The 26572-nt window shown below is 38.1% G+C and overlaps 1 protein-coding gene across 2 annotated transcripts in view; it reads right to left on the bottom strand.

Annotated features, from left to right (window-relative positions):
• The window catches only part of EPHA6 (EPH receptor A6), an 876611-nt gene that overhangs the window by 123634 nt on the left and 726405 nt on the right, over nt 1–26572 (bottom strand). For both annotated transcript variants that reach the window (XM_053918286.1, XM_053918285.1), the window contains exon 14: nt 11800–12009. In XM_053918286.1, coding sequence (XP_053774261.1) covers nt 11800–12009 — 210 coding nt within the window. The remainder of the gene's footprint in view (nt 1–11799; nt 12010–26572) is intronic.

The following is a 26572-nucleotide window of genomic DNA, read 5'->3' as shown; positions in this document are numbered from 1 at the left end:
ACTGAATGTAAAAAACAAAAACAAAAACAAACTAAGGAAACAACTAGAACAGGAACAGAATCACAGAAACGGAGATCACATGGAGGGTTATCAGTGGGGAGGTGGAGTGGAGAGAATGGGGGGAAAAGGTACAGGGAATAAGAAGCAAAAATGGTAGGTACAAAATAGACAGGGGGAGGGTAAGAATAGTATGGGAAATGTAGAAGCCAAAGAACTTATATATATGACCCATGGACATGAACTAAGCAGGGGGGAATACTGGTGGGGGGAAGGGTGCAGGGTAGAGGGGAATAAAGAGTGGGGAAATGGGACAATGGTATTAGTGTAATCAATAAAATATATTAAAAAATATTAAAAAAATGGGCAAATGACCTGAACAGACAGTTTGTCAAGGAGGGTATACAGAGGGCCCATGACATATGAAAGAATGCTCAGCATCACAAGCCATCAGGGAGATGCAAATTAAAACCACAATGGGATACCACTTCACACTTGTCAGTATGGCCATCATTAATAAATCAACAAACAACAAGTGCTGGTGAGGACGCAGAGAAAAGGGAATGCTAGTAGACTGTTGGTGAGAGTGCAGACTGGTGCAGCCACTGTGGAAAACAGTATGGAACTTCCTCAGAAAACTAAAAATGCCTTTTAGTTTTCTAAAAAACTGCCTTTTCAAAAGGAACTGCCTTTTGATCCGGCAATTCTACTGCTGGGATTATACCCTAAGAATCCTAAAACTCCAATTCAAAAGAACCTATGCACCCCCATGTTCACAGCAGCATTATTTACAATGGCTAAGTGCTGGAAACAGTCTAAGTGCCGGTCAGTAAATGATGGATCAAAAGACAATGGTACATTTACACAATGGAATATTGAACATCAGAAGGAAGAACTCCTATCCTTCCCCACAGCATGGATGGAACTCCAGAGTATTATGTTAAGTGAAATGAGCCAGGTGGTAGAAGACAAATACCATATGATCTCACCTATAAGTGGAACCTAATCAACAAAGGAAACAAGCAAGCAAAATACAAGCAGAGACATTGAAATAAAGAACAAACTGACAGTAGCCAGAGGGGAGGGGAGAGGGGATAATGGGGGAAAGCGCAGGAATGGTAGCAAGGAACATGTATAAAGGACACATGGGCAGAACCAAAGTGGAGTAGGATTGAGGGTGGGAGGTGGGGATGACTGGGGTGGTGGGGAGTCATTGGGGGGAAAATGGAGACAACTGTAATTGAACAAAATTAAAAAAAAAAGAAGTGTTCCTCCAACCCCAAATAAACACTTGCTTCTTAGTCCTATCCCTGCTCCATAACTCTGTACCTCATAACTCTGAAAAAGCTTCAGGCCACCCTCTGCACTGGGTGTTGCTTGCCTGGAAAGGAAGCTCTTTTCTGCCCTGGTTTGCTGCTTCTTCCCATGTTCTGGCCTAGATAGATATCTTTCCCTCTTATTTTGCAGAAATAACAGAGAGGCATTTCAGAGGGTCTTCAAACATTCCTGATGATGGTCTTCCCTTTGTGTGTTAGGCACTAACTCAAAACCTTCATTTCAATTTGGTTTTTAATCTATTTTAAACCTCTGGCATTTGCCTCCCCCTGGGGACTGTGGCGGTTACATTTGTGTTGCTGTGCTTGGCCACCCAACAGACCTCTCCTTCTCAAATGTCTCTGCCAATCTGATTGTTTCTTTTAGAAGCTAGGAACAAGTCTTTTATGAATACAGGGTGGGCTAGGAAAAAACCTGGGAAATTTCTGGTCTTCCCTACTTTTAAACCATTTAAGACAATAACATCTTCAGCAAATCTTAATTGTCTCTATGCTTTCTGCATTTGAAACACATTTACTCCTAGGTTAAAACCTCTATTTGCATTTTTGTAGATTCCTTTAGACGTAGCCAAATTAGATATTTGGAATAATGTAAGCTCTTAGCCTTTACAAATGTTGCCACTTCATCCCCTGTTGGAAAGCAGTGCTGTCCCGCAAATGCACACAACTTTTTCAACAGCAGTCACATGTTTGCAGGAGATTCGAACTGATTTACAGGCATAGCTTGGAGATACTGTGGGCTTGTTTCCAGATCACAATAAATCACGATAGAGCTGCAATTTTTTGGCTGGGGGGGTCTTGCATTCAATTTGTAAAAAAAAAAAAAGTATTTTTGAAGTGCAGTAGGGCCAGGTAGGTCTGAACTAGTTATTCCTAAATCATGAGTAATTACCCAGTAATTTCAAGAACTAGATTAGCAGAATGATTTTCAGTACATCCAAATCAAGCTCTGCTTTCCAGACCAATGTGCTCCTTTTTCTCCTTAGAGGTAGCTAGACATGAGGGGGTTTGTTAATTTTACCACCCTGTTGCAGAAACTCTATCTTCCAAGTGTAGCAAAATCAGCTTAGAAAAAGGATGGTAGTCAATCTTTCTTTCTCAATTCCTTTACTTTGAAACACGATAAGAACAGATCATTTGGATATTTTCTAACCAAGTCCTGATTTGCTGCTTTTCTTCTTCTTGTACTTGTGGTGGTGGTTGGCTTTATTTTAAAAATTAAAAGGCAAAATACGACATAAAACCCCCCCACTTCTTTTAATACTGGTTTAGTGGTGATGAACTCCTTTAGTTTTTTTCTTGTTCTGTCTTTCAGTTCTAAATGATAGCTTTGTTGGGTAGAGTAACATTGGTTTGTAGGTCCTTACTTTTCATCACATTGAATATTTTTTGTCAATCCCTTCTGTCCTTCAAAGTTTCTGTTGAGAAATCAACTGACTGTCTTATGGGAGCTCCTTTGCAGGTAACTAACTGCTTTTCTCTTCTGCTTTCAAGATTCTCCCTTTGTCTTTAACCTTTGGCATTTTAATGATGGATGTGTCTCAGAGTGGGCCTCTTTGGGTTCGTCTTGTTTAGAATTCTCTGTGCTTCCTGGACTTGTATGTCTGTTTCCTTTACCAGCATAGGAAAATTTTCCGTTATATTTTTTTCCAAATAGGTTTTCAATTCCTTCCTCTGTCCTCTTTCTGGCACCGCCATGATGCGAATATTGGTACATTTGAAGTTGTCTCAGAGGCTCCTTACACTGTCCTCATTTTTTTGGATTCTTTTTCCTTTTTGCTGTTCTGATTGAGTGTCTTCTGCTTCCCAATATTCCAAATCGATGATTTGATCCTCTGCTTCCTCTGCTTTACTGTTAATTCCTGGTAATTTATCCTTCATTTCAGTTAGTGTATCTTTCATTTATGACTGGTTGTTTTTTATGGTTTCCATGTTATATTTTATGATGTTGAAATTCTCACTAAGTTTCTTGAGCATCCTTATAACCATTGTTTTGATTTCTGTATCTGGTAGTTTTCTTGCCTCCATTTCACTTAGTTCTTTTTTTGGGAGATGTCTCCTGTACTTTCATTTAGGACCCATTTATTTTTTATTTTGGCTGCTTCCATGTGTTTGTTTCTATGTATTAGGTAGAGCTTCTATGTCTCCCTGACTTGGTAGAGTGATCTTTATGTAGTAGGTGTCCTGTAGGGCCAGTGTCACAACATCCCTGGTCACCTGAACTGGGTGCTCCAGGTGTGTCCCCTGTGTGGGCTATGTGTACTAGATTGTCATTGAGACTAGATTGTTGTTAGCACATCACAGGGAGGGACTAACCCACAAAACCCATCAGCTGTGGGGACTGGCTCCAGCTACAGTGGATGAACTGCTGTGCAGGGTCTGACCCCACAGAGTAGGACTTGATTCAGTGGGGCTGTGGTGCTGGCTGAGTTGCCCCTTGAGTGTGTTGCTGGTGGAGTTGGTTGGGTGGTGCTTCAACATGGTCTGAAACTCACCTCTAGGTGCACTGGCTCTGAGGCCTTCTTGGGAGGTGCAAGGTCAGTCACTAGCTGTGCCCTGTTTGGGGCTACCTGGCTTGAGATACAGAGCTATGTGCAGACGGCTGCTGCTTATGCTATGCTTGGATGTGCCCAGAAGAGGCCAAGCTGTGAATCAAGGCTGGCTGGTACTAGTGCCACATCTGAGGTAACTTTGCAAGTGATATGGGGCACATAGCTGGATTTGGCTTGTTTGAGAGATTTTAGGAAAGTCCAAAAAATGAGCAAGAGAGGTCGTTTATATAGAAAAGCCACTGGAACTTGCTTGGGTGAGCCCACAAGTTGGGTGGGGTGGGGTTTCAGGGAATCACTAGGGTGTAGTTAACAGCTTTGCCAGGTATGGAGTCTCAGATATGGTGTCTGCCTACCAGGTTTGTTGGGGGGTACTCAGGAAAGGAACAATGGCCTCTACCAGCACTTATGTTTGGGAGAAAGCTGCCCTCTGGCCCTTTCCCTAAAGCCAGATAATTCTTTTTCTCTTCTTGTGTTCCTGGTACCTTTGGGGCTACTGCCTGAGCGGCAGAGCTCAGAGGGAGTGAGTCCAAGTAAGTCTGTGTGCAGGCCCTTTAAGAGGAATGCTTAGGACTTGGCAAGACTCTGTTGTACTTAGCCACAATCTGATTTTTACAGCCTGGAGTTATGGGGAATTTTCTTCCTGGCACTGTAACACTGGGCTAGGGGTTCTGATGTGGAGCTGGGACCCTTCACTCCTCAGGAGGAACCTGCTTCAGCAGCCTAGATATTCCTCTGAGTTTTTAACCACCATATATGGGTGTGGGCCCAGCCTGTAGGTCTGCATCTCTGTCCCTCCTATCAGTATTTGTGTGGCTTCTTCTTTAAATCCCTAGTTGTAGGACTTCCATTCTACTAGATTTCAGGTGGTTGGTTCTGAATGATGGTTTTTCTGTAGTTTACTAGTAATTTTGATGTGGTTGTGGCAGGTTCCAAGTACCCATGGTGACATCTTGATCGGAACTTGGCTTGGCTTCTTAATGGTATGTATGACTGAGCTAGACAGTGCTCTCTATCTTCTGGGTTTCTGATAGAGCTATCTGTTTCTTCAGTCCCTTTCTCCTCTGTGTATAATAATTTCTGTATCTTTTTCATTTGTTTTACTACAAAGAGTTCTATAATGATTGCAAATCATTGTTTCCTAAGCTTTGGAGATGAAGTTTTTTCAGGAGGTGATTTTTCAGATATTAATTTCCTTTGGTACTGTTGATTCTCATTTCCATCTTATGCTCAAGATCTGCCACTGTCAATTCACCCAAGTAGTATATCTCAAAGAAATTTCGTGCCCTTCTGATATGACTATCCCAGACACATGGCATACAGATTTTGGGTCTGTGGGTCTGTGATCCAAGCTGAGGTAAATGGTGTTTACCTCTTGAGCAGTAATTGAAGATGACTCTTCCTTTTTTTGCACTTAACACATGTTTTCTCTGGTTTAGTATAAAGCCCTGTTGCCCTTTCATCTCCATTGTTGTGGGCTTGTTTTCTGGCATTTGGGCTCAAACTCTAGAGATATTAATTTCTGAGACTATAGCTTTTATACATTAGATTACCAGAATTTCCTTTAAGAAACTTTATACTGACAGAGGTAAATAAAAACTGTCATTTCTTTGCATGAATTAATCCATCAAACACTTCCTGGTTTGATTTTTTCCTTTGAAATTAGAAAACCTAGTATTGGCACATCAATTTCTTCCTCTTCAGCTAATTATAATGGTCTATACATTTGATTTTGATGGAATGCTATCACAGTTCTCTGTGAAATGAGAAATGCTTTATTGTGAGGAGTCATTTTGTTGTTTTTCCTAAATGGCACAGTCTCTTTCTTAGTGATGAATTTGGTTCATCTGACCAGGATTTTACTTTTCATTATCCCAAGGTTTATATATTTACCACCTTTTTATTGAAAAAGAGGTATTTAAATCATCATATTATAGCATTTTGATAACATTGCTATTTTTGTCACTTCTTTTTTCATTATATGCAGGCCATTGAATTTCCATTTGCCTAGAAGAAACTCATTTCCTTTATGTTTTCAATGAATTCTGTTTATACTATGATATATAGCTTTTGGGGGGCTAGTAGGTTTCATGATCCTCTATTTAAGGGTCTGCTGTTGTTCCCAAAGCTGCCCTCCATTTTTAGCTTGGCTAAATCTTAAGACACAATTGAAGTAAAAATCATTCTTCATGTTGGACCTGGCTCACTTAGGGTAGACTTAGTAAAGATGCATTTTATGAAATGTTGTATGTTATCACAATGATACCTCTACCATCAGTGACCTGATGAACAGATAATCCTGTGGTAGGTGTTCAGAGAATAAACCTCTACTTCTACAACTAAAGAATTTAGTTCTACTAAAGTTCTAACTTTTTACAGTTAACCCATTTACTTAGACAAAGATAGGGAAAATTCTGAATATGTTTTACTAGCAGATTAAGTGTGATCTCCAGGCAAATCTCAATTACTCACGCTAAATTCAAGTACTTAAAGGCAGAATAGTGAATAATCTAAAATGATTTTCAGCTCACTTTTGTTGAAATACTTATTCTTCAACCTGGACATGTCTCAAGATTTAAAAATTCATGTCAAAATGTCAAGCCAGTTTATAAATGCTTGAATTAGGCAAAGGAAGAATGTTGCTCTGATCTTTTCCCGACTTAAAATACACATGTAAATATGTCTCCCTCATGCTGCTCCATTACTTTCTATAACTACTTCCTTGTTGGGTATAAACCATGCCTACTTAGACTGATAGGAGATTTGACTTTTCTCATATTTTATGTAGAATAGAGGAGATAAGAGTTGGTGATTGGAAGAGGTCTTATGAACGCAAAGTAAACAGAACTAACATGTGGCAGAACTATGATTATGTAGATTATGTGTTGTCAGTATGAGACTCTGTATTTCAGCTAAGAAAGTACTTATGTGGAATTGCTATTGTCAAATTCAAAAGCAAAATTTGCCCCGAATTACACAAAATAAACATAATTGAAAGTTAGAATCAAGGAAACTTAATTTTTAGCAGATAATTGTGATAAACTTATTCTTCAATTATATTTTGATTTTCATAATATAAGAGGAGTTATTCATTATAATTAAAAAATCTGAACAGTAGCTGGCATTATATTTTAAATAACACTTATCTGTTCGAATGGATAAGTGTGAGCCAGAATACATCTTTCAATGTACTTTTTAGGTAAATAAGACCTCATTTTCCTTCTTGAGAGCAAAGAAGCTTAACATTTCAATGTAAGTTTAGGACTGGTGACTTAGCAATATTCAAAGGGGACAGTCCCTGCTCTGCCACAGGATGTACAGTAGTTGTCCATGAAAGTGTGTGGCAGATTCAGAAGGAAGAGATTTCTTAGCATGTGCATTACAACCAGAGAGGAGATCATGTAATCAAATGAGAATAATCGAAACTCAGAAAATTTCATGCAGATTATGTTATGTCACTAACTGTATACTTATGTTAGGTGTGGTTCCTAATCATTCAGCAATCTCCCCTGAATGCCTGGTATACTGTCACAGAATTGGCACATAAAGCAAGGCCTCATCCTCACCTAGGTCATGTTTATGTGAATTTTTCCCTTCTATCTTTAGCCCACAATGCATATTTCTTAGTTTTCATGTCATTACAAGCTTTTAAGGTCCCTTTGCAAAGGCTTGATATACATGTATTTCAGTACAGGCTTACCAGAAAAATCTGCTACTACTCTTGCAGCCTTCATGCTATTTTGGCGTTTGTACATCTATTGGTTTTATTATGCTTGACTGTATTTGGTTACTCTCGGTCCTCTCTCTGTATAGTCATTTATCCATTCTCAAGATTCCCTTTATGACAAAAATTCAGTCACAGGCAACAGTATGGTGGCTACCAAAGGGAATGGGAGAGGGGGTAGTAAAAGGTAAAGGGGGTCAAATACATAGTGATGAAAGATTTGACTTTGGGTGGTAGGTACACAATGTAATATACAAATCATGTATCATAGAATTGTACATGTTAAACCTATATAATCTTATTAACCATTGTCACCCCAATAAATGTAATTAAAAAACTCTTTGAAAAAAGAACCCTTTTGTTTCTGGTTATTGGCCCTCCAAGGAAAAGGGCCTTATATATAGTCACTCCACAATAAGCTGGGTTGCACACATGCTGAATGACTAGGTCTTAGGCCTAAAGCAGGGTATGTAAAACACTCTTAAGCTGTAGGTAGAGATTTCTGTTTATGTGTAGTCATAAATTACATTATTTTATTTTCTTCAGTGTATTTTATAATGTAGATAATATGTTCTTATATATTAATGTACACAGCTTCTAAACAGGGCACTAATGGACTCAGCAGCGTTTGGCAGAGTAATCTATCTCGTCACATCTCTTTCGGACCTGGCCACTCCGGCTCCAATGGCCGTCCTGTTCATCTGCCACATGCTGACTGACCTGTTCAGTACAATAACCTGTTCTGGATTCACATTGCTCCCTCCATCTTTCCAGCCTATCTTTTAACCAGTTCTTACTGCTCTTTGCTGTGATATGTGGCTCTCTACATTGGTAAAGTCATCTTAATGGAAATGTCCATGTTGAGTACTGTTCTAAGAATTATTTTCTTGAAGATTACAAAAAATAATCTTTATCCATGATGTTTTCCTATTTTTAAAACCCTCCACAAGCCTCCCTTTCCTCCTAACCCTTCTTAACACAGATTATAAAACCATTTATAAATAATGAAGAAACAGAAATTATACTTACACAGCAAGAGAAAAAAATCAAAATCATTTATAGTAAAAGATATGTTCTAGCAAACATGACTTTAAAAAATGAAATCATACTTTAAAAAATGTATATCAAGGGAGCTTGCTTTTTAAACTTATCTTTATATAAATGTTTTTATAAAACAAAGAATCATTTTCAAATAAATGGACATTCTTTTTCAGTATTTTATTCTTCATGGTTTGTTTGAATGGAGATGTATCTTCACTAGGCAGTTTTCTAACCATGCCATTCATTTTAACAGGAAATAAAAATATTTAGTGCCTAAGTATATTCATATAAAGTCCAAAAAATTTTACACAGAATTCCATCAGAATGCCAGTGCTCAGTCTAGCATTATGTTATAACTTTGAGACAGAGCATCTGTGACCTAAAGCCATATAGCCTTTCGGATCTATAGTAGTAATGCCCTAATGGGTCTCCTGGCAACCAGTCCTCCTGTCCTTCCTCCCTTCCACTCCCTGTCCCTCCCCTCTTTTACCTTCCCCTCCTTTACCTTTCTTCATACTGTTTTTACTGATATTTCTAAGATACGCATGCATTTGATTCCCCTATTTAAATCAATCAGTGTCTGTCCCTTAATTCCTATAGAAAAACCTTGAAGTATCACCTAACTACCCTCACAACCTGGCCCCTCCACTGCTCTTCACCCCCATTCCAAACTGTTCACATTTCCATCACTGTGACCATTCACTCCGCCAAATTTCCATACCTATTTATGTTTTTGTTTCCTGTGCCCAGACCTTTCCCCCAAGTCTCTGCCTAATGGAATCTTTTAATACTTTTTCAACTTTTATCTTTTTTTGTGAAGACTTCTTCAGACCTGTACATTTTTGGTACTTCCATATTTCTTTTTCAGACCTTTAGGACAACACTTAACACAAGGAAGCACTGTTACCCTGACCCAGGGTAAGCCCTTTGAAGGGAAGAGCTCTGCCATTTTAAGTAGTGAATGTCCATATTCATTATAAACTCAAGTAACTGGTGTATGATAGTTTGTACCCCAGGATCCTCTGAGCTCTTAGGTATTTCTGATGTTTTTTAAAAAGTGTGCTCAGTGACATTATTTACCATTTAATTGATACCTGCTAAATTCAGAGACATTTCTTAATTGAGACATAATATATAGCTTTTAAGAGGTATTTTTTGGAGTGTTAATATACTGGTTACATAATTTTATGTTTAATTCTGTAGTAAAATTTAAATTAAAATAGCACTGTTCTAGGCCTCTCAGTCTCTATAATCATACAAGACAGAGGATATTCGTGGAATTTATATGTCAAAAATGACCCAACCAAACATATATATACTTTAAAATTTTGATTACTCTGCCAATTTTATTAGTATCTTAAATTTAGTTATAAGCTTCCCTTTTTAAAAAGCAGTTGAAGGATTATTTAATAAGGGATTTCAAGTACATCTATATAAGCATAAAAGAGCCTAGTAGTTATTCCCTATTAATTATTCCCTATCTTTACTTTTTTGTAGATAGTATTTGTTACCATTTTTATAAACATATGCTTATATAACTTTAAACACTCTTCTCCAAGGTTGTAAATAACATGCATATGAGGAAAATCTTAGCTGCATAGTTTTATAACTTGAAAAGTTGCTTCAAGTTATACAGTTATAAAAATAAAAAAGAAGAAAATAAAGTTCTTAAAGAAAATAATTATGACCTTTCCAAATACAAAATGGATTTAAAACATTGTTCATTTCTAAAATATACAATTCATTTTCAGACCTGATAGACTTACTTTTATGAAGCTTTTTGGTCAAATTAAAAGATCAATAGATACTGTTACCTTATACATTAGACTCTGAGAGATTGACTTATTTTCATTAGAACCATATTTCTTTGTTAGAGAAATTAATGAAAATATCATTGATTAATTAATATGGAGCATTTCTGCAAAGCAAACATAGTAAGGACATAACCTGTTTCATTCATAATATTAAACATGTATCCAATATGAAGTAAATTTTACAGTGAAGTTTCAAAAGATTCTCATAGAAAATGAAATAAAAGGGATCTAAATAATGGATTTGCTTCTTGTAAAGTAATGTGTAAGGCTAGAAAAAGAGAAGAGAATAAAATATCTTGAATAATTTTGCTGACTTATTTTTCATTGAAGCTGACTACCAAATGAGCCAATGGGAAGAGGTTTGTTTAAAAATAACAGAATATAGTATAGTTTTATAAATTATTAGCTTTAAGATAACAGAAGAGAGACTTCAAGACTGAACTCCTTGAAACAATCACCAAAATGATCAATGGGATGACATAGTTTTAAGGCATTAAGAAATGCCTAAATGATATATTCTTGAGTTATACTGAGATCATATAACTTACATATGATAATTTGGTTCTAAAGTTTTAGCCTTTTATTCTGGCTCACATTTTCCCTAAGTATCATTCAAATAACGGTTTAGAGTTTACTTCTATATCTCCAGAGGAACCTATACACATTGTTCATTTTTAAGTATGATCAGATTATTCCATAACATTTGCTGTGAGGAAAAAAAATGTCATTTCATAACCACTGGCTCTTCACTATCACAGACTTAATTGATTGCACCATTCTTCAATGCACAGAACTCCATTTAAAGGAGATAATTACCGAAGTATCAAAAATACCTCAGGCAAAGACAGATTGTGTGAAGGCATGGATGCTATGATTATGTTAAAATAGCCCTGGCTGGTGTTGCTTGGTGGACTGAGTGCTGGCCTGCAAATCAGGGGGTTGCTGGTTCGATTCCCAGGCAGAGCACATGCCTGGGTTGTAGGCTGGGTCTCCAGTGGGGGCCACAAGAGGCAACCACACATTGATGTTTCTCTCCCTTTCTTTCTCCCTCCTTTTACTTCTCTAAAAATAAATAAATAAAAATCTTTTAAAGAAATGATTGTGTTAAAACAAAGTTCCATTACAATGGAAGAAATAAGACAGTTAAATGTAAGAAGGTTTTGTTTTGTTTTAAATCAGGCACTCAGATGAAATAAATATTTTTCAATTAAATAATGATGTTAAACTGGGAAAATGACAAACGAGAGCAGAAAATTAGAAAAACAAAACCAGAATTACTCTAGTGATATTAAAAACAATAAAACAAACAAACTATATTGAAAAAGAACAGGTAAACTTACAGTTGTTGTATAAGCAGCTTCTGGATCATCTTCCAGCACCCGGGACAGACCAAAATCAGAAACTTTGCATACTAAGTTGCTGTTGACCAATATATTCCTAGCTGCTAGATCCCGATGAACGTAACCCATATCAGAAAGATACTTCATTCCTGATGCAATGCCTCGAAGCATACCGACCAACTGGATGACTGTAAAGTGGCCATCGTGTTTCTGAAAGAGAATTCAAATTGTTTATATTGATTTATTTTAATGTAATGCATGTGCACGGATGCTCGTGTGCATGTGTGGTATTGAATAAAGTCCGTGAACTTATTTTACTGGATTCAATGAGTGTAAGCATCAAGTTTTCTGGCCATTGACTATGTTCACAACAAAACGAAAGAATGTGTTTGACATTTAAAGGAAAGAAAACTCTAGCTGGAAGTGATGAAGGAAAACAAGTAAGGGATAGAAGGGAACCAACCAAATTAACTTCCAGAAAAAAATAGTTGCAAAAACTTTAAGAGGGAAGTAAAGTCAAATAGGGTAATAGCAATGCTTATCAAGAAAATAGAATTCGCTTTCCATAGTTGTGAGCTCTGAACCAGCCATACAGGTGGGCAGAAGGCCAGCAAAACCTAGGATTGGAAGAAAGATGTGTGATGACTGGGAATATGGTAAAAACACATCATTCAGGAAAATGAAAGAATGATTGTATAAACAAGATACAAGTTTAGGAAGGCTGCAGGAGAAAGAAAAAACATGCAAAGAGGAAATAACTAGATTTTCTCATTGTTTCATTATATATAGAACAAAATAGGAAGTTGTTGGCAAGTGACTGAAAACAGGTCTATTTTAGCTCCCAGGTGGAAAATTAAATGAAATATGAGTAACAAGCCAGGCACAGCATGGGTATATAGCAGTCAATCCCTTGAACATTTATTCTTCTCACCTTGATTTAAAAATAGTAAATATATTTTTTTAAAAGTAAAAGCATCCAATTGTCACCCATACAAGATGTGTATACTAATAAGACCAATTCAAATATTACCCTAGAAATTAGAGAAAATGAAAATAAAAGAGTTTTAAGTTTGAAAAATAATACAAATTGTTCTACTTAGTTATTTGGATATTGTTGTCTTTAATGGAGATATAGAGAAACAAGAGAGATTCACATTGGTTTTACACATCAGGTAACATTTATTTATGAATGATATTAAAAATGAACATCTACTAAGAGATTATAGGGCCATATTACCTTGTACAGTATGGTAGAAACATACATAAGAGTATCTTAAATTTTGCAAAGTTAAGCAGTTTTCACAGATATCTGACTTAAGGCTACAGAGTAGCTTAGAGACAGGGATGACTTGACTACATCACAGTGTCACAGTATCCTATACAGTGATGATTCATTGGTCGGTCAAATGAATAAGCTTATACTACAAATGAGATACACTTTGTTTTACAATATCAACTTATCTCCCTGATAGCTCTGTGATAACATCACCCAACTCAAGTGCAGAGTAAGGAAAAGAACCCTCTCTTAAAAGAAATATCCTATGGTGACAGTATCCATTTAAGTAGGCTCTTCTGTATAATTAATGTATAAAGGATAACTTAGCAAAGAAAATCTTTGGTGTTATTAGCTCTTAATGCTTCCAATCCATCTTCTTAGACAGTGTACTATTAGATGAAATCTGCCTCTTTTATCATGAGCCCTACCTACCTCCCCTCTATTAGGAATCTCAAAGACTTTGAGTAGAATTGAAAGTGTAAATTCTTTTGGTCAAGAAAGGATTACACTAAATTTAAAGAGGTCATTCTTTTACCTGTTAGAAAGTGAAGTTGCCTGGTGTCACAGTGTTGTCAGTGCAGAATTTCTGCATAGTAGGAAATGTTAATGGACCGTCTGAAAACTAAGGAATGCCTCAGTTTTCTTACCTGTACTATGAGACTAGAATAAGTCAGAGTTGTAGTGAGAATCACATACAAAACTCACAGTGGCCCCTGATTTATTTTAGTAACAATTATTTAACAAAACATTGTTGATATTATAATTATATGTAGTTTTTATAATTTTAATATGAGTCAGGAAATTCACTTTTCTGAAAAATCAATTGGCAACATAAACTCTATGTCATAAGAAGAAATAGTTATTTAACGATAGGTTGAAATTTAATTTCCTATTTATTATGAGGGTGGCACAAAGCCCCAAGTTACTTTTTTTAAGAACTATTTTTAGAGCAGTTTTACAGTCACAACAAAATTAAGAGTAAGAGATTTTTCATATACGTTCTGCTCACGCACATGCATAGCCTCCTCATTACCAACATCTCTTGCCACAGTGGTACATTTGTTACAACTGATGAACATACACTGACACATCATCATCACTCAAAATTTACAATAAGCTTCATTCCTGGTGTTTGTCCAAGCTCATAGAGTGTTCTATGAGTTTGGACAAATTTATAATGACATGTACCTACCATTATAGTATCATAGAGAGTATTTTCACTGCCCTAAAAATCCTCTATGTCCCACTTATTCATCACCCCCACTCCCAACCCTGGAAACCACTGATCTTTTTACAGTTTCCATAGTTTTACCTTTTCTAGAATGTTATATAGTTGGAATTATACAGTATGTAGCCTTTTCAGATTGGCTTCTTTCACTTAGTAATATGCATTTAACGTTTTTCTCACATAAACAAAAGGAAAGACAAAAATCACATGATCATATCAATAGATGCAGAAAATATATTTGAAAAGGTACAGCACCCATTTATGATAAACACACTCAGCAAAGTGGGAATAGAGGGAGCATTCCTCAATATAATAAAGGCCATATATGAGAGACCTACAGCCAACATCATACTCAACAGGCAAAACCTAAAAGCTTTCCTCTAATATCAGGAACAAGACAAGGATGTCCTCTTTCACCATTTCTATTCAACATAGTATTGGAAGTCCTAGCCAGAAAAAGAAATGAAGGGCATTCAAATTGCAAAGGAGGAAGCAAAACTCCTATTGTTTGCAGATGACACGATAGTATACATAGAAAACCCTACAGACTCCTCCAAAAAACTTGACCTAATAAGTGAATTTGGCAAAACAGCAGGATTCAAAGTGAATATTCAGAAACCGAAGTCATTTTCATACACCAACAATGAAATGTCAGAAACAGAAATCAGGAAAAAAATCCCATTTTCTACAGTAACAAGAAAAACAAAATACTTAGGAATAAACCTAACCAAGGAGGTAAAAGACCTGTACTCAAAAAACTACACAACACTGAAGAAATTAAGGAAGACACAAATAAATGGAAGCTTATATTGTGTTCATGGAAAGAAGAATTAACATCATCAAAATGTCCATATTATTCAAAGCAACTTACAGATTCAATTCAATCCCTATTAAAATACCAATGATGTATTCATAGATATAGAACAAGCATTTCAAAAATTTATATGGAACCATAATCTGTTCTTGTCTGGCACAAGAACAGACACAGATCAAGGAACAGAATAGAAAGCCCAGAAATAAACCAATGTCTCTATGGGCAATTAATATTTCACAAAGGGGGAAGAAGCATAAAATGGAGTAAAAATAGCCTCTTCAACAAATGGTGTTGGGAGAGCTGGATAGCTACATACAAAAAATGAATCTTGACCACCAATTTATACTATACACAAAAATAAATTCAAGATGGATACAAGTCATGATACCCTAGAGGAGAAGATAGGCAGGAAAATTTCAGATATTCCACACAGCAATATTTACACTGATAAGTCCCCTAGAGCAAGGGACATAAAAGAAAGAATAAACAAATGGGACTTCATCAAAATAAGAAGCTTTTGCACAGCTAAAGAAAACATCAGCAAAATGAAAAGGGAACCAACCATATGGGAAAATATATTTGCCAGTGATACCTCAGACAGGGATTCGATCTCCAAAATATGTAAAGAACTCACACGATTTCACTCCCGGAAGACAAACAACCCAATTAAAAAATGGGCAAAGGAGTTGAACAGACACTTCTCCAAGGAGGACATACAGAGGGCTCAGAGACATATGAAAGGATGCTCAGCATCACTAGCCATCAGAGAAATGCAGATTAAAACCACAGAGCCCTGGCCAGTGTGGCTCAGTGGACTGAGCAAGGGCCTGTGAACCAAGTCATTGCTGGTTCAATTCCCAGTCAGGGCACATGCCTGGGTTGCAGACCAGGTCTCCAGTTGGGGACCTGTGAGAAGCAACCACACACTGAGGTTTCTCTCCCTCTCTTTCTCCCTCTGTTCTCATCTCTCTAAAAATAAATAAATAAAATCTTAAAAAGAACCCCACTGAAACACACTTCACACTGGTCAAAATGGCCCTCATAAATAAATCAAGAAACAGTAAGTGCTGGCGAGGTTGTGGAGAAAATGTAACCCTAGTACACTGTTGGTGAGAGTGCAGACTGGCACAGCCACTGTGGAAAACAGTATGGAACTTCTGCAGAAAACTAAAAATGGAACTGCCTTTTGATCTGGAAATTCCACTGCTGGGATTATACCCTAAGAATCCCAAAACTCCATTTCAAAAGAACATGTGCACCCCAATGTTCATAGCAGCACAACTTACAATTAGGTAAATGCTGGAAACCGTCTAAGTGTCCATCAGTAAATGAGTGGATCAAAAAACTGTAGTACATTTACACAATGACATACTATGCAGCAGAAAGAAAGAAGGAGCTCCTACCCTTCCCAATAGCATAGATGGAACTGGCGAGCATTATGCTAAGTGAAATAAGTGAGGCAGTGAAAGACAAATACCATATGATCTCACCTATAAGTGGAACCTAATCAACAAAGGAAACAAGCAAGCAAAATACAAGCAGAGACATTGAAATAAAGAACAAACTGACAGTAACCAGAGAAGAGGTGGGAGGGGAAGAATTGTCAGAGAACATGTATAAAGGACCCATGGACAAGGAAAATGGGGGGAAGAATTGAGGGTGAGAAGTAGGGAACATGGTGGCTGGAAAATGGAGACGACTGTACTTGAACAGCAATAAAAACAATAAAGTTTTTCTATGTCCCCTCATGGCTTGATTGCTCATTTCTTTTTAGCACTGAATCTGATTAATATTCCACTGTCTGGATATACTAAAATTTATTTACCCATTCCTCTTCTGAAGGACATCTTGGTTGCTTCCAAGTTTTGGCAATTATAAATAAAGCTTCTATAAGCATATGTGGTTATGACATGTTTATGGCTACAGGCTTTTTATGCATGTAAGTTTTCAACTTTGGGTTAATGTTAAAGAGGGCAATAGCTGGATTGTAGGGTAAGAGAATGTTAGGTTTGTGAGAAACTGCTAAACTATCTTCCAAAGTGCCTGAACCATTCTACATTTCCACCAGGAGTGAAGGAAGGTTCCTGTTGCTCCACACCCATCCATCGTTTGGGTCAGAGTTACTGATTTTGGCCATTCTAATAAGTGCATAGTGTTGTCTCATTTTAATTTGCATTTCCCTGATGACATACGACATGGCGCCTCTTTTCAGGCCCTTTTTGGCCATCTGTATATCTTATTTTGTGAGGTGTCTATTAAGGTCTTTGGTTCCTTTCTTAATCAAATTGTTTTCTTATTTTGAGTTTTAAGTGTTCTTTGTATATTTTGGATAACTATCTTTTACTAGATGTGTCTTTTGCAAGTATTTTATCCCTGTCTGTGCTTTGTCTTCTCATTTTCTTCACACTGTCTTTGCAGAGCAGAAGTTTTAAATTTTAATGACATCCAACTTATTAATTCTTTCTTTCTTGAATTGTGCCTTTGCTGTTTCATCTAAAAAGTTATTGCCATATCCAATGTCATCTAGGTTTTCTCTCATGTTATCTTCCAGAGGTTTTATACTTTTGCCTTTTACATTTAGGTCTATGATCCATTTTGAGTTAATTTTTCTGAAGAAATTAAGGTTCTATGTCTAGATTCATTGTTTTGCATGTACAAAGATATTTATTATGTTTTTATGTAACAGTAAAAAATTTAATTACTTATATGCCACTTTTAAATCCATAGTTACTTTACTTTTTTATTGTTGTTCAAGTATGAATGTATAGATTCAGTTGTTTGCATGTGGATGTCTAATTGTTCCAGCATGATTTGTTGAAAAGACAAAATTTTGCTCCATGGTATTACCTTTGCTCCTTTGTCAGAAACCAGTTGACTATATTTATTATAGGGGCTCTAGTCTGTTTTGTGATCTATTTGTTTATCCTTTCACCCATACCACACTGTCTTAACTACTGTAGCTTCATAATAAGTCTCCAAGTCACGTAGTGTCATTCCTCCAACTTTGTTCTTCTTCAGTACTGTTAGCCATTCTCAGTCTTTGCTTCTACACATAAACTTTACAGTCAGTCTGTTGATACCCGCAAAATAATTTACTGAGATTTTGATTGGGATTGCATTACTATTATACATCATATAGGAAGAACCAACATTTTCATAATATTGAGTCTTTCTATCCACGAACATGGAACATCTCTCCATATATTTAGTTTTTTCATTTTATTTATCAGAGTTTTGTAGTTTTCCTAATAAACATCTTGTACATATATTGTTAGATTTATACCTAAGTATTTTATTTTGGGGGTGCTAATATAAATAGTACTGGGGTTTTAATTTCAAATTCCACTTGTTCATTGCTGGTATATAAAAAAGCAATTAACTTTTTAATATTAACTTTGTTTCCTGCAACCTCACCATAATTGCTTATTAGTCTAGGGTTTTTTTTGGTCAATTTTTTTCATATTTTCTACGTGTCATCTGTGAATAATGACAGTTTTATTTTTTCCTTCCCAGTTGTACTCTTTCCCCTGCCCCATCCTGTCTTATGGCATTAGCTGGTACTTCCAGTATGACATTGAGAAGAAGTAGTGGGAGTGGACATCCTTGCCTTGTTCCTGACTTAGTGGGACAGCTTCACGTTTCTCACCAATAAGTACGATGTTAGCTGTAGGTTTTTTGTACATAGCCTCTATCAAGTTTAGGAAGTTCCCCTGTATTCCTAGTTTACTGAGAGTTTTTAGCATGAATTGGTATTGGACTTTGTCAAATGCTTTTTATATAATCAGGTCATTTTTCTTTTTAGCTATTTAATATGATTGACATTAATTGAATCTAAAAAGTTGAACCAGTCTTGCATGCCAGGGTTAATATCACTTGGTTGTGGGGTTTAACTCTTTTATACAATATTGGTTTCAATTTGCTAATATTTTATTCAAAGTTATTTTTTAACAGCTTTATTAAGATATATACCATATAATTTATGCTTTAAAAATTTCAATTATAGTTTAAATATTATTTTGCATTAATTTCAAGTGTACAGCTTAGTATCTAGACAATCACATACTTTACAAAGTGTTCCCTCTGATATTTCTACTACCCACCTGACACCATAAACAGTTATTACAAACTTATTGACTCTATTCCCTATGCTGTACTTTATATCCCATGACCGTTGTGTAAATACTCATCTGTACTTCTCAATCCCTTCACCGTTTTTTACCCAATTTACACTTTTTTTTTTTGAAGGTAAATAGTTGTTTTTTATTACTGTTTTTTTTTATATATATATATATATTTTTAATTGTTATGCAATTACAGTTGTATGCCTTTTCTCCCCATCCCTCTACCCCACCCCAGGTGAACCCACCTCCCTCCCCCCTCTCCACCCTCCCCCTTGGTTTTGTCCATGTGTCCTTTATAGTAGTTCCTGTAATACCCTCTTCCCACTATCCCCGCCCCCACCCCCCACCCCCGCCCTGGCTATTGTTAGATTGTTCTTAACTTCAATGTCTCTGGTTATATTTTGTTTGCTTTTTTCTTCTATTGCTTATGTTCCAGTTAAAGGTGAGATCATATGGTACTTGTCCCTCACTTCCTGGCTTATTTCACTTAGCATAATGCTCTCCAGTTTCATCCATGCTGTTGCAAAGGGTATAAGCTCCTTCTTTCTCTCTGCTGCGTAGAATTCCATTGTGTAAATATACCATAGTTTCTGGATCCACTCGTTTGCTGATGGGCACTTCGGTTGCTTCCAGTACTTGGCTATTGTAAATTGTGCTGCTATGAACATTGGGGTGCACAGATTCTTTTGGATTGGTGTTTCAGTGTTCTTAGGGTATAATCCCAGCAGCGGAATTACTGGGTCAAAGGGCAGTTCCATTTTTAGTTTTCTGAGGAAATTCCATATTGTTTTCCACAGTGGCCTCACCAGTCTGCATTCCCACCAACAGTGCACAAGGGTTCCCTTTTCTCCACATCCTCTCCAACATTTGTTTGTGGATTTGTTTATGTTGGCCATTCTGACTGGTGTGAGATGATACCTCATTGTGGTTTTAATTTGCATCTCTCTGATGGCTAGTGATGCTGAGCATCTTTTCATATGTCTCTGGGCCCTCTGTATGTCTTCCTTGGAGAAGTGTCTGTTCAAGTCCTTTGCCCATTTTTTAATTGGGTTGTTTGTCTTCCTGGAGTGGAGTCGAGTGAGTTCTTTATATATTTTGGAGATCAGGCCCTTGTCTGAGGTATCGTTGGCAAATATGTTTTCCCATACTGTTGGTACTCTTTGTAATTTGGTGCTGTTTTCTTTAGCCATGCAGAAGCTTTTTATTTTGATGAGGTCCCATTTGTTTATTCTTTCCTTTATGTCCCTTGCTTTAGGGGATGTGTCTGTGAGGATGTTGCTGCGTGGAATGTCTGAGATTTTCCTGCCAATGTTTTCCTCAAGGACTTTTATGGTGTTACGGCTTATATTTAAGTCTTTTATCCATCTTGAGTTTATTTTCGTGTATGGCGTAAGTTGGTGATCGAGTTTCATTTTTTTGCACGTAGCTGTCCAGATCTCCCAACACTATCTGTTGAAGAGGCTGTTTTTGCTCCATTTTATGCTCCTGCCTCCTTTGTCAAATATTAATTGATCGTATAGACTTGAGTTTATTTCTGGGCTCTCTATTCTGTTCCATTGGTCTATGTGCCTGTTTTTATGCCAGTACCAGGCTGTTTTGATGACAGTGGCCTTGTAATACAGTTTGATATCAGGTATTGTGATCCCTCCTGCTTTGTTTTTCTTTCTCAAAATTGCTGCAGCTATTCGAGGTCGTTTATGGTTCCATATGAATTTCTGCAATGTTTGTTCTATATCTGTGAAATATGTCATGGGTACTCTAATAGGGATTGCATTGAATCTATAAATTGCTTTGGGTAGTATGGCCATTTTGATAATGTTGATTCTTCCAATCCATGAACATGGTACATGCTTCCATTTGTTTGTATCTTCCTTAATTTCTTTCTTCAGTGTTGTGTAGTTTTCTGAGTACAGGTCTTTTACCTCCTTGGTTAGGTTTATTCCTAGGTACTTTATTTTTCTTGTTGCTATATCGAATGGGATTTTTTTCCTGATTTGTGTTTCTGCAGTTTCGTTGTTGGTGTACAGGAATGCCTTTGATTTCTGGGTATTGACTCTGTATCCAGCTGTTTTGCCAAATTCATTTACTAGGTCGAGTAGTTTTTGAGTGGAGTCTATAGGGTTTTCCATGTACACTATCATGTCGTCTGCAAACAGTGACAGTTTCATTTCCTCCTTTCCAAGTTGGATGCCTTTTATTGCTTTTTCTTGTCTGATTGCTGTGGCTAGGACTTCCAATACTATGTTGAATAGGAGTGGTGAGAGAGGGCATCCTTGTCTAGTTCCTGATCTTAGTGGGAAAGCTCTAAGTTTTTGTCCATTGAGTGTGATGTTGGCTGTAGGTCTCTCATATATGGCCTTAATTATGTTGAGGACTGCTCCCTTTATTCCCACTTTGCTGAGTGTTTTTATCAGAAATGGGTGCTGTATCTTATCGAATGCTTTTTCCGCATCTATTGATATGATCATGTGATTTTTGTCTTTGCTGTTGTTGATGTGATGTATTATGTTTATTGATTTGCGAATATTGTACCATCCTTGCATGCCTGGGATGAATCCCACTTGGTCATGGTGGATGATCTTTTTAATATATTGCTGGATGCGGTTTGCTAATATTTTGTTGAGAATTTTAGCGTCTATGTTCATCAGCGATATTGGCCTGAAGTTTTCTTTCTTCGTTGTGTCTTTATCTGGTTTGGGGATTAGGATGATGTTGGCTTCATAAAAAGAGTTTGGGAGTCTTCCATCAGTTTGGATTTTTTCGAATAGTCTGTGAAGGATAGGGGTTAGTTCTTCCTTAAATGCTTTGTAGAAATCTCCTGTGAAACCATCTGGTCCAGGGCTTTTGTGTGATGGGAGTTTCTTGATGACTGCTTCAATTTCCTTTGCTGATATTGGTCTGTTCAGGTTTTCTGCTTCTTCTTCATTCAGTTTTGGAAGATTATATTTTTCTAGAAATGTGTCCATTTCATCTAGGTTTTCAAATTTCTTAGCATACAGGTCTTCATAGTAATTTCTTACGATCCTTTGTATTTCTGTGGTATCAGTTGTAATCTCTCCACTTTCATTTCTAATTCTGTTTATTTGGATCCTCTCTCTTTTCTTTTTGATGAGCCTACTTAAAGGCTTGTCGATTTTGTTTATCTTTTCAAAGAACCAGCTCCTGGATTCATTGATCCTTACAATTGTGCTTTTAGTCTCTATGTCATTTAATTCTGCTCTGATCTTGGTTATTTCCTTCCTTCTGCTTGCTCTGGGCTGTCTTTGTTGTTGTTCCTCCAGTTCTTGTAGGCATAGGGTTAGGTTGTTTGTTTGAACTGTTTCTAACTTCTTAAGGTAGGCCTGTATTGCTATGAACTTCCCTCTCAGGACTGCCTTTGCTGTGTCCCATAGGTTTTGGGTTGTTGTGAGTTCGTTTTCATTTGTTTCCAGGAAGTTTTTGATTTCTTCCCTAATCTCGTTCTTGACCCATTCATTGTTTAATAGCATGCTATTCAGTCTCCATGATTTTGAGTGTTTTGGGTTTTTACCCTTGGGGTTGGTTTCTAGTTTCAGACCCTTGTGGTCAGAGGAGATGCTTGATATGATTTCAATTTTCTTGAATTTGTTGAGGGTTGCTTTGTGTCCTATCATGCGGTCTATCTTTGAAAAAGTTCCATGGACACTTGAAAAGAATGTGTATTTTGCTTCTTTGGGATGAAAAGCTCTGTATATATCAGTTAAGTCCATTTCCTCTAGGGTATTGTTAAGTGACACAATATCTTTGTTGATCTTTTGTTTGGAAGACCTGTCCATTTTTGATAGTGGGGTGTTAAAATCCCCTACTATAATTGTGTTGCTGTCAATATCTTTCTTGAACTCCTCCAAGATTTTCTTTATGTATTTGGGTGCTCCTATGTTGGGTGCATATATATTTACAATGTTTATGTCTTCTTGGTGGATTCTTCCTTTGAGTATTATGAAGTGACCTTCTGGGTCTCTCTTTATGGCCCTTCTTTGGAAGTCTATTTTGTCTGATATGAGTATTGCTACCCCTGCTTTTTTTTCCTGTCCGTTTGCTTGGAAAATTTGTTTCCAGCCCTTCACTTTCAGTCTGTGTAAGTCTTTTGTCCTGAGATGGGTTTCTTGTAGGCAGCATATGTGTGGGTCATGTTTTCTTATCCATTCAGCTGTTCTATGTCTTTTGATTGGAGCATTTAATCCATTTACATTTAAGGTTATTATCGATAGGTAGTTATTCATTGCCATTATTTCCTACCTGTGTTCCTCTGTCTTTCTCTTTTCCTTCCTTTCCTTAAAGCAGTCCCTTTAGCATCTCTTGCAGAGCTGGTTTGGTGGAGCTGTATTCTTTTAGACTTCTTTTGTCTGGGAAGCTCTTTATTTGGTCTTCTATCTTGATTGAGAGCCTTGCTGGGTAAAGTAGTCTTGGTTGGAGGCCTCTGGTTCTCATTACTTGGAATATTTTTTGCCATTCTCTTCTGGCTTGGAGCGTTTCCATTGAGAAGTCAGTTGCTAACCTTATTGGGGCTCCCTTGTATGTTACTTCCTTTTTCTCCCTTGCTGCCTTTAAGATCCTCTCTTTGTCTTGGAAATTTGCCATTTTAATTATGATGTGTCTTGCAGTGGGTCTCTTTGGGTTCCTCTTGTTTGGGACTCTCTGTGATTCCTGGATTTGGGTGACTTTTTCTCTCCTCAGATTAGGGAAATTTTCCATCATTACTTTTTCAAACAGGTTTTCTATCCCTTGCTCTTCTTCTTCTCCTTCTGGTATTCCTATTATACGGATATTGTTACGTTTCATGTTGTCCTGCATTTCCCTTATTGCCTCTTCATTCTTTCTGAGCCTCTTTTCCTTTTCTTGCTCCTTCTGGGTGTTTTTTTCTACTTTATCCTCCAGCTCGCTGATCCGATCCTCTGCTTCATCAAGTCTGCTTTTAATTCCTTCTACTGTGTTCTTCAATTCAGAAATTGTATTCTTCATTTCCTCTTGGCTCTTGTTGATACTTTCTATTTCCTTTTTCATGTTGATATAGTTTGCAGTGAGTTCATTGTAGTTTCCTTGTAGTTTCTGGTAGTTCTCTTTGAGCTCAGAGAGCTCAGTGAGCTTCCTGATGACCATTGCTTTGAACTCAGTATCTGATAGTTGACTTGCCTCTTTTTCGGTTAGTATTCTTTCTGAGACTTCCTCCTTTCCTTTCATTTGGGAATTGTTTCTTTGTCTTCCCATTGTTTGTGAGGCTCTTCTTGTTGGCCTCTGCTTCTTAAATTGCTTTGTTCTGAATCCCTGGGTTTATGATATGAACTTCTATGGTAGAATGCCAATGGGATTCGGTGGTGCTGTCTCCTTAGTCTCCTGTGCTCACTGGTCTTGAGCTGACGTTTATGTGTTTAACACGGTCTAACTCTAGTCTTTTCAGCACTCCAGGTTTTGTTGTCGCACCTGTGGGAAAAATAGAAAGGGGGGGCGAAAGAAAAGGAAAAAACAAACAAACAAACAAACAAACAAACAAAAAAACCAAAGATGGGAAGGAGGGAAAAAGGAAATAGGAAAGGAGGAAAGGAAGGAAGGAGGGAAGAAGGATTAAAGAAAGATCGGAGGCAAGATAAGAAGGAATTTTAACAAAAATTAAAACATAGAAATAGATAAAAGAAGGCAGGAAGAAGACATAAAAATGGTAAAGGATGGGAGGAAGAAGGAATGAAAGAAAAAAAAGAGAGAGAGGAAGAAGGAGTTCAGGGGGAAAGGAAAAGGAAAAAAAAAAAAAATCTTCTGTTGGCTTTAAACCGTTCAGGTTATTTCTGCTGTTGTCCTGTCTGTGCAACGGGAGGGGGTGGTTGGAAGGATTGGTTTCACTTTTCTTCCTTCCTGGGTCACACTCTTCACTGTTTTGTAGGTGTGGTCCCTGCCAGGCAATCAGGCCGTTGATCAGCCAATCCAGCAGCTTTGTTCTTGAGACTCTCGAGTGGCCGCTCCAGCCGCTTTGGCTCCGGACGCGTGCGCGCGCCGCAGGGGAATCCAGCCGCTTCGGGTTTGTGACGTTATTTGGGCTCTGAGCGCGCAGCCGGCCGACCAATCGAGCCGCCCAGGCTAGGGAGGCTGGCGCGCTGCAAGCTGCTGGTTCAGCCGCCTTGGTGTTACGACTCTCGCCAGCCCCTTTGTGCTTGGGAAGTGCGCATCCAGCCGGCCCTATGCTTGGTGAGCGCGCAGCCCGCCGCCGAGCCAGAGGCTCTACGCTTGGGGGCCCGATCCAGCCGCCCGGGGCTTGAGACTCTCGGGTGGGCGGGGCCGCCCTGGGACTGAATCACGCGGTACTCGGTTCCGAGGTTTTGGGTCTGTGGGTGGAGCAGCTAGTCTCTGCTCCAAAAGATCTCGGAGGTTTCAGGTGTGGGCGCCCCTCTGGGGTTTCATGTGTGGGCCCCGTTCGCTAATCTGCGCGCGCGCGACCACTTGCAACCGGACCTCAGGTGAGCGCCGGTGCTGCTTATCCCTGCTTATCCCGTGTTCTGCGTTCGCAGTCCAGGGGCGGAGGGGGGAGGGGCGCCAGGGGCCACGGCCACCACCGAGAGTTCTCTAACTAGCCCCTGAGTGTCTCTATTTTCTTTTTCTTTTTGAGAAATTCCTCCTTTTCAAGCCCCCCTGGTCCAATCAAGCACCTGGCTGCTCACAGCGCAGCCTGGCCCTCTCCCAGGACTCCTGCAGCAGCCCCTGCGCCAGGGCTGGCGCCTCTGCAGCCCTTGTACCCAGCGGTCCCGGTTCCCGGGGACCTTATTGTCCTTGAGCACTCTTCTTACCGTCAGATCTTTCAATGTCCTCTATCTTTGGTCTCTAATCTTCGTATATGCTGGAGTACTGTTGGCTGTTCGCTCTGCTCCTCAGATCAGCTAGGTATTTCCCTGGCGCTGAGGGGAAGTGGATTCCGCTCCCACCTATGTTGCCGCCATCTTCCCCTAGTCCGAAATCACAGTTCTAATAATAATAAGTAGCATTGTAAAATGAGCTTTTAGTATTTAAAAAGAATGTAAACCACTTTCTCTATGTTATTTCATGGGGCTATGCAATGTAGTATATTTATTTTTAGTTCACATGACCACAATCTCTTCAGAGTTGATCCAGAATGTGGAAAAGGGGCTGGGCCCTCATACTCCCACATCAATCAATTATCAATTGATTCAGGCAGTCCCTGTAAAAGTGTCATGGCGTTGGGTGAGGTAGCTTTCTCAAGTCAAGGGCATTTTCCAGAGAGGCACTGAGGTAAGAACCACTAGCTTCCAAAATTCTAGAACCTATAGAAATAAGGGACTTGATCCCAAGAGTTGTTCTCAAGAAAGTTTCTT

The sequence above is a fragment of the Desmodus rotundus genome, chromosome 2 (genome assembly GCF_022682495.2).
Source record: "Desmodus rotundus isolate HL8 chromosome 2, HLdesRot8A.1, whole genome shotgun sequence".
Lineage (NCBI taxonomy): Eukaryota > Metazoa > Chordata > Mammalia > Chiroptera > Phyllostomidae > Desmodus > Desmodus rotundus.
The sequence above is the reverse complement of the archived record's forward strand: the minus strand, read 5'-3'. Positions and strand labels throughout refer to the sequence as shown.